The sequence below is a fragment of the Podarcis pityusensis genome (assembly GCF_964106645.2).
Source record: "Podarcis pityusensis genome assembly, chromosome: 17".
Taxonomy (NCBI): Eukaryota; Metazoa; Chordata; class Lepidosauria; order Squamata; family Lacertidae; genus Podarcis; species Podarcis pityusensis.
The window spans coordinates 38,395,453-38,404,042 of NC_138042.1; the positions used below are offsets into that span (position 1 = coordinate 38,395,453).

General features: G+C 50.1%; 1 protein-coding gene across 1 annotated transcript; it reads left to right on the top strand.

The window, feature by feature from the left end:
- Positions 1–753: 753 nt before the first annotated feature.
- GAPDH (glyceraldehyde-3-phosphate dehydrogenase) lies at positions 754–8,194 on the top strand. The gene is made up of 12 exons (XM_080988015.1): positions 754–847; positions 1,693–1,738; positions 3,807–3,906; positions 4,529–4,635; positions 4,749–4,839; positions 5,117–5,232; positions 5,370–5,451; positions 5,995–6,146; positions 6,243–6,321; positions 7,105–7,188; positions 7,622–7,719; positions 7,964–8,194. Exons 2-12 carry the CDS (start codon positions 1,716–1,718, stop codon positions 8,031–8,033), a joined length of 1,002 nt encoding a protein of 333 aa, XP_080844141.1. The 5' UTR covers positions 754–847; positions 1,693–1,715; the 3' UTR covers positions 8,034–8,194.
- Positions 8,195–8,590: the final 396 nt, after the last annotated feature.

Below are 8,590 nucleotides of genomic sequence, written 5' to 3' on the forward strand. Positions count from 1 at the left end.
TAGGGCCACTCTGTCTTCCAAAGCCGGCTCTCCAGAACTGCCTTCTGTTTCCAGCAGTGGAGGGCTGGTGGCTTGGAAGGTAGACTGCCTCCAACATGGAGGTTCCATGCAACCTTTATGGCTAATGTGGGCCCCAAAAAATCCCTGACCAATGGCCCGCATTTAGGTGGCTAGGCAGGTATCTCCAGGAATCCATGAAGGCCTATCCAGCTCCTGAGCTTTGAAAATCGCAGCAAGCTGTAATGGCAGGTTCAGGGCCTCAGTTCAGCACCAAAAAAACCCCCATTTTGTTGGAATGGTGCTATTCTGCACAGGTGCTATTAACCTAAGTAAGAAGGAAGGGCGCATTCCAGACGTGAAGGTTGGAAAAGGGAAGGGAATTTATTCCACCAGGAGGGCCTGACTTGCTGGTGCTTGTTCATCCCTTCCTGGACGGGGGGAAAGCGCTTATAGTAGCGAATCCACTCCGTGGCCTTCGCTTTCGCTCGGTCGAGTAATGGGTAAGTAACGAAACTTCGGCCTCGTGCCCCCTTCGCCGACCTCTGAGGTGCCTGTTTTTGGGAGGTATCCCTCCGCCCCAAAACAAAAGGTTGGTGGTGAGGCGATTTGGCGGGAAGGAGCCAGGGCTATTTCCATCTGAATCGGGGCAGGAAGCGAGGGCCGGCAGCCTCCCTCCGCGCCACACGTCGCCTCCCCTCGGGCGCCCTCGGGCTGTGATTCGGCGCCTGCGCTCGGGGCCGGGCCTGGCCATTACCATACGGGGAGCTATAAAAGGCCGGGCGCCGGGGCCCTTCCTTCTCACCTCCTCACTGCACGGCGGAGCTGAGTTAGGTCAGGGACCCCTCGGGTAAGAAGAGGCGGAGGGGCGCGCCGAGCGAAGGCGGCAGGGGTCGCCCTTTCGGGGAAGGCGGAGGAGGGGAGACGGCGCTGCTGCTTTGCAAAAGTTTCTTTGGGGCCGGGGAGGGAGGAAGGAAGGGCGGCCGCGGGGCTGGTTGAGGGGCAAAGAGCCCCCCGCCAAAGAGTCGCCGCGTCTCCTCAGCGAAGGGGCTTTGGCGAGGCGGCCGGCGCTTGTTTGTGGAGAAGTCCCATAGAACTCACTGGGGGGGGGGCGGACTTTACTTCTGAGTCGGCGCGCCGTGGGGTGGAGGGGGGCTCGCTCTGGGAAGCGGGGAGCTTTTCTCCTCTTCGCCCCCCCCCCCACGCCCAGTCCTCGGGGGCTCGGCGCCCTCCAGCCCTCGGGCTGCGACGGTAACCAAGTTTCCCCGGCCGACTTCCGTGAGGGGGGAGCCTCGCTGGAAAGGCGGCCGCGGAAGCGCCTTCTTATCGTGGGGCGAAGTTGGGGGGGGGGGAGAGAGAGGTCGGCGGAAGGAAATGTAGCCTGGCAGCGTCTCTTTAGTACAATGATCCCCCCCCCAAAAGATTAGAAGCAACTTTGGTTGCCTCTTGGATCCTGAGCTTCGCTTCCCTCCGCTCCGCCGGGTGTGGGGGGCGCCCCTCTCTCTCTCCGCCTAAGGGGGCATTATCCTGATGGGGGGGAGGGCAGAGACAAGGACCCCTTTGAGCCTGGGGGTTCCCCTGGCATGAATCGGGGTGGGGTTACTGGAGTGGCGGGGCTGGGGAGCCCTCCTTGAGTTTTGGCGCAAGATCAGCAACCTTGTAATTAATGGATATATATTTATATTTTTCTCCCAGGATCACAATTTCCAGAGACGAAAATGGTGAAAATCGGAGTTAACGGGTGAGTTTTCGCAGGGGGCGGACGTGCGGCGAGGCTGCCTTAGCATGGCAGGGAGGGAGGGGCGTGTAAAGTGGGGAGGAGGAGGAGGAGAGCTGGTTGCTGGGAGAAGCAGGGGGTGGCTGCCCCCTGGGAGAACTTGGAGAACTTTCCAGCCAATGGGAGAGCGTTGGCGCCTGGCTGCCTGTTGCTGTCTCTTGGGGCAGTTCTTGGGGGGATCCGGCTCGCATTCCTGTCCTTTGCAAGGACATCTGAAGGTCACTCCGGCTCCTCTGCCTCCGCCCAGCAGCTGCTCCTCTCGAAAAAGGATCTTCTTGTGTCCTTGTCAGCCCAGCTGCCCCATTAAAACAGGTGGCACCCAAAAGGGTTTTCTCCCCATCTTTGAGCTCCGCGTGCAGCAGCGAAAGCACATGGGGCAAGCCAGTGGCCAGGATGTGCCTAGACAGGAGAGGAGTGGTGGTGGTGTGACTCACTTCCTTGAGCATTGAACTGCTGAATCACTTGCGGGAGGAAGCAGCAGCAGTGGGGCTCCCTGGTCCTCCTCGCCCCACTTCTCTTTTATTCCCATCTTTTGCAACTCTGGCTGCTTTCTCCCCGCCCTGCAAATCAAAGTGAAACTCTGTGCCTTTTGGTCTGAAGGGCCCACAAAGAATGTGACCTTCTGCACTACACCCCGTGGAGGCAGAAAACTGTAACCAGATAACCTGCAGCTTGGTGCTGGAGGGTGGGAGGAGCTGGCGCTAAAGTTAGTGCCTGACCTTTCTGCAGTGGCGGGATGGTGCTGTAGAGGAAGGGGAGAGGTGTCTGGATGCAACATGAGAGAGGGAGCCTGTCTAAGCAATACCTTTCCCATCTCAAGGCTGCTAATGAAATAGTAGCAGTGTCCTGCAAGAATTCCCATAGAGCTGAGTGGCAGACTGCATGCTTTGCATTCAGAGAGCTTCGGACTTAGATAAGGGGAAGCTGCTTATTGGTTTATTCCCACAAGTTGGTTGGGAATAAACCATGTGAGCCAAGTGGAATTCACCAGCGCAGCTTCACAGGGAGGGTAGGACTTGCATTTCTGCATGGCGGTTTAATATCTTATCTAACACCCTCGCAGTAGCCATGAGCAGTGAATCTCTGCAAATCAGGCAGTAACTTTTCAAGCACATGCACTTGCTGAGCAGTGATTTGAGGTTCTTGATGAAAGTGGAGAGATCAGAGCCTCCTCTGTCCATGTTTTTCTTGCCCCTTAGATTAGCTGGCTGCCGGTTCCAAGCATTTTAGAGCTAATAAAATGGTGGCTTGGCCTCTCATGCAAAAGATGCCCTTTGTCTCAAACACAAAGCCTTCATCACGTGACCCAAAAAAGCTGCTGCAGTTGTAGGGCTCTGGAAGGTTTGCAGAGGTGAAGTTGCATGCCCTCAGTTGGTGTCCTTGCTGCAGTTGTTCTACTTACCCTGCATTTCTCTCACTGGTCCTTGACTTGCAGCCACAGGAGAAACTGAGAAAGGCCAGAGCTCACCAGAGCAGATGATGGCTCTGTGTTGGGAGATGCCCTGAACTTAAGGCAATATCATGCAGCTCTCTTGGGCATCAGACCCTGGCTTGCTGGTTGAGGGTGCCAGAATAGGATTTGAACAGGTCTAGGATGTGGGGCACAGTCTACTTGGAAGGCTTTGGCAATAAGCCTAATTTGAAACTAACTGGGATTGTGCATTTTAGTGAGGCTTGCACAGGGTATTTCGATAACAGAAAGATGTTGGCTACATTTCTTGTGTGCCTAAGGCAGAAAATATTTATAGAATAAGCCTGATTTTATCTTAATATGGTTAGGTTCAGGTCTAAGCCCTTGTCTAGTTAGTGCCCTCCAGCTGATTGCCAAGTTATCACAAGCTGCAATGTGATGTGCCTCATCACTGCTGCTTCTCCCCCTGTCCCAATTACTTGATTTTTAATACTTTCTCAAAGTACTATTCTCTGTTTTGGGGTTTTTGGGGGTTTTTTTTTGTTTTTTGCTTTTAGAACAATTAGATAGAGAGAATTCTGTTTTTGCTTCCTTGTGACGGTTGCTCTTCTCTTTCTCTAGATTTGGCCGCATTGGCCGTCTGGTCTGCAGAGCTTCATTTAACTCTGGAAAAGTTGAGGTTGTGGCCATCAACGACCCTTTCATTGATCTGAACTACATGGTGAGAATCCAGTATTCTTTCTAAAGTCAAAAAGCAGGCTATGGCCTTACCTTGTGAACATGTATTTGTGTCACTAAACAGTATTCTTGGTATTTTTTCCAGAGATCTGGCAAATGGTAGCAGTTTCTTTGGGGAAAGACAGTCTATAAGCTGAAAGCAGCATTGGGTGGTTAGGGAGCAAGTGCCTCTTGAGATTTTAGAATAAAGCCCACCCCCCAGCTGAAGACTACAGAGTATGAGCCAAATTGGCACATAACCCATAATAATCACATTGTCCCTAGTGAGATGCTGAAAGTCCAAATGCAACTTTCAATGGACCAGGTGCAGAGAGAGGTGTTCAAGGTTCTGAAGAGAAAATATTGCATGAAGCGGCACATAAGAGTTTTGTGGTCTTGTGTGACCACAGCAGTACTTAGCATTCTCCCCACGACCATAACACACAAACAGCAACAGCAACAAACCCGCCTTTCTACTTTCAGTTCACACAGCCCTTTTCCCATGGAGTTGTGTATTTGAGAGCAGCTTGGGATGGGGGGAAATTGCTTTGGGGATAAAGAGGCAGTATGAGGGATTAATGTGGAACCAGACTACAAAACTCATGTTTTGAATGTCTCACTCTTAGGTCTACATGTTCAAGTATGACTCCACTCATGGCCGTTTCCGTGGTGATGTAAAGGCCGAAAATGGGAAACTTGTGATCAATGGACATGCCATCACTGTCTTCCAGGAGTGAGTAATATCTCTCACTCTTCTCTTTCCTTGCTGGTTAGGCAGGATCTGGCTCTGTCAGAAACTTGCAGAGTCTAAAACTGTGATTCCTTTTCTCCTTTTCTCCTCAACAGGCGTGACCCTGCCAACATAAAGTGGGGCGATGCTGGTGCACAATACGTTGTTGAATCCACTGGTGTTTTCACCACCCTAGAAAAGGCCGGCGTAAGTATCTTCTGTGCAGATGAGCAAAGGGAACCATGCATCTCTCCCGGGCAGAAGGAGAGGTGTCACAAATTGGTGCAGGAGTTTTCTGTTTCCCACTCCCGTTTCTCCCCCTAGCTGAGCAATGATAAAAGTCAGAAGGATAACATAGTTTGCCTCATCCACATGGCTGTAGCCTTCCTTAGCAACAAGATTCTTGTTCATAGTTCTTAAATAACACATGCTTTGTCAGTCTTGGAACAGATTGCTACAGTTCTTGCTTCCTTTCCCCTTTCAGGCTCACTTGAAGGGCGGTGCCAAGCGTGTTGTAATCTCTGCCCCATCAGCAGATGCTCCCATGTTTGTGATGGGTGTCAATCATGAGAAGTATGACAACTCTCTGAAAATCGTCAGGTGAATATGCAAGCGAAACTGTGGTACTGTAAGAGTAACCGGAGCAGTGTTGCTCGCTGGCCTATTAACATTGGACCACAATATGGATTGGGTTAAAAGTTGTGGTGCTCAATATAAATACCCTCATTTCCTTCCAGCAATGCTTCTTGCACCACCAACTGCCTGGCACCCCTGGCCAAGGTCATCAATGACAACTACGGCATTGTGGAAGGCCTTATGGTAAGTGAATTGCATGCTCCTAACGATGTGCCCTGCTCATTACCAAGGTCCTTTACTGTGGAGGGGGAGGCCTAGCCCCCCCAACAGATACCCCAAGTCCCTCCACATATTGTTGGGCTCCAGCCCCCATTGGCCAGCATGGTCAGTGATCAGAGATGATGGAAGCTGCTGTCCAGCAACAAATTTATTCATCCTTAGTGTAGCCAAATTTGCAGCTCTTCAGAATGTGCCAATCCTTCCCCTTGTGGGGTGTACAAGGGGAAAAGTGCATAGAGTATTCTATCCAATTACTTGCAAAGATTTTGACTCTTTCCATTATTGCGTCATACTTTTAAACCCTTTCTGCTTCACTGCAACCATTTCTCCTCCTACTGAAATGTTGTTCAAAGCTTAACCTCAATGATCAAAGGCAGTCTAGGATAAAAGTTGGCTGAGAGGAACTATACAGTTCAGAGCCCTTCCTCTCAGTAGTGTACATGGAGGGGACACACATCTTGTGCTTGGGGGTGAATATTGATCTCTCTTGCCCCTTCTCTACCCCAGACCACAGTCCATGCCATTACAGCCACACAGAAGACTGTGGATGGGCCCTCTGGGAAACTGTGGCGAGATGGCAGAGGAGCTGCTCAGAACATCATCCCAGCTTCCACAGGTGCAGCAAAGGCTGTTGGCAAGGTCATCCCTGAGCTGAATGGGTGAGTCCTCTTGTCTCTCTGGGTGGTGTCTGAGGGAAGGGTATGAAAGTGAGGAATGCTTTGCACCCTAACCCGAGTAATCTTCTACACCCTCAGAAAACTCACAGGGATGGCTTTCCGCGTCCCAACTCCCAATGTTTCTGTCGTGGACTTAACATGCCGCTTGGAGAAACCAGTGAGTATTTCGGAACTTGCAGCGCCTTTCCCTCTGGCCTCGTGTAGAAACTCACCTTTGTAGCTCTCGGTAATATTTTGTAATGCTTGCCTGTACGGAAACCACAAAAGGGGGTTGCACCACCTCACAATGCGCCATGAGCTGTGCATTTATGTCTAAACAAGCACAGCTAGGGCTGGACTTCTCGTATGAAGCCCAGTCCCCTCTCTATGACCCCCCCCCCGAAAAAAGTGGCAGATGATGGTGGCAGAAGCCAACATCAATACCTGAATCTTGCCCATTGTGGTTGGCACTGGTCACTTTAGTCCTTCCTTCCTCATGCTTAAAAATATATACTTTGGGACAATCCTAATTTTATTTTTGCTTTAAAAATAAATTATTTTTTTCTACAAGTAAATGTGTTTAGCACCAGGGTAGCAGACGTGAACTCCCATTTTATTCCTACAGCCATGATAGTGAGGTTTTTTTGCGCGCGCGCGCACACACACACACACACACAGGTTTGGTTTGTTCTACTATATAAGGAATGTAGAAATAGTTGCAAATCACAGTCTGGTGGATGGAGTGGGGGGGGGGAGGGGAAGAGAAATTTTAACTGGGTCCACATGGCCATCTAGAGCCCAGTCTCCTCATCAAGACCACTTGAACCCAGGGTCTAAATTTATATAACTGCCTCTCCTTTCCCCAGCCTTCTCTGGCCTGTGTCTTAAGTAATTTCCATAAGCTCCTGCACAGCTCTGGCAGATGGGACCATTTTAACCTTTCCCATCCTTTTTCACACAGGCCAAGTATGATGACATTAAGAAGGTTGTGAAGGCAGCCTCCGAAGGCCCTATGAAGGGTATCCTGGGATACACCGAGGACCAGGTAAGCCACCGTGGCTGCTTCAGCAGACTGTCAAATCTGGATCTTCTCTTCATGTATACACACAATTTGTATGGAGAAAGCACATCGGTACATTTTGTAGCAATTTCTGCTACCGTGATAGTGGCAGTAAAGATAATTTTGGACATTGAATGTATCTAAATGATACATTTTCTTTCCTCCGTCTTCTTCCTTGCCCTACGTGACTGGCAGCATGTGGTTTCATCCTGCATTTCTTCCATATTGGAACCCAAGGTGTATATGTTTCACCCAGGCAGTGACCTGGGTGCTTAACTTCAACAAGGTGGTGGCCCCATGCACCTTTAGACCATACCGGTTTTGCTTCAAGTTTATACACCATGTTGCCCTCTGTTGGATAAAATGTGAGATCATGTTTCGTTGCCTAGTATTTTGAGCTTCTCCTCTTCTCTCAAAGGTTGTCTCCTGTGACTTCAATGGTGATACCCACTCCTCCATCTTTGATGCTGCTGCTGGCATTGCTCTCAACGACCACTTTGTGAAGCTGGTCTCCTGGTAAGAGATCAAGCTTAGATAAGATCTGGACTTGTGTAGGATAAAGGAACTTCTTGCTGTTTGAATTGCTATGGTAATCCAGTGGCCGCCTGAAATTTGGGAAGGGGGACATAGTGTGTGCACATATGTGTGTAGCAGCAAAGACTTCCTGCTCTCTTCCTACCACTTGTCAAATAGAGGAAGGCTATTTTATGATGAGAGGATACTGTAGGTAACCCTACTATTCCCCTGCCTTCTTTTCCAGGTACGACAATGAATATGGATACAGCAACCGCGTGGTAGACTTGTTGGTTCACATGGCATCAAAGGAGTAAAGGCAGAGTTCCATTTCTTAATTTTCTTACAACTCGGCTCTGTATCTTGCAGTAAGAGGCCTTCTCTTGTTCCACCTGCCTCTGAGGAAGTGGAGAGGCTGGAAGAAACTTGACTGTTTCCGTAACATCTCCCCTCTCAATAAAGTCATCACTGTCTCAAATCCTTGTTCTCTTCCTTCTTGTTGCTGTTGTGGGGGGAAGTGAGGGTGTGAGCACAAAGGCTGTGCTTTCCTCCCAAAAGAGCTGGGCTGCCTTGAAAGTTTATAAGCTCGCAGGACAGAGTTTCTGCATGAAAATTCCCCACTTGGTGGCTACATTGCTGAACAGCAGTTGTATGCTGTATGGACCAGCAGGCATGGTGGTGGAGGCTGCTTGGCTTGGAGTTTTGAGGGTTCAGAATGCCTGTAGCTGAGGGGTTTAAGCTGAATGTGCTGCTGCTTAAAGAATGAGCAACCAAGATAACCAAGAGCAGTTGCAGCTTCATGGGGGCGGGGGGGACACACACACCTTGACTTGCTGGTAATATAAAACAATGTGATGGTGCTTAGCCAAGGGAC

Bases quoted from the DNA above. Each gene is read 5' to 3' on its own strand.
- GAPDH (XM_080988015.1), top strand. From the start codon at position 1,716: ATGGTGAAAATCGGAGTTAACGG. The intron at 4,840-5,116 runs GTAAGTATCTTC...TTCCCCTTTCAG, and splicing joins CCACCCTAGAAAAGGCCGGC to GCTCACTTGAAGGGCGGTGC. The intron at 7,720-7,963 runs GTAAGAGATCAA...CTTCTTTTCCAG, and splicing joins TTTGTGAAGCTGGTCTCCTG to GTACGACAATGAATATGGAT.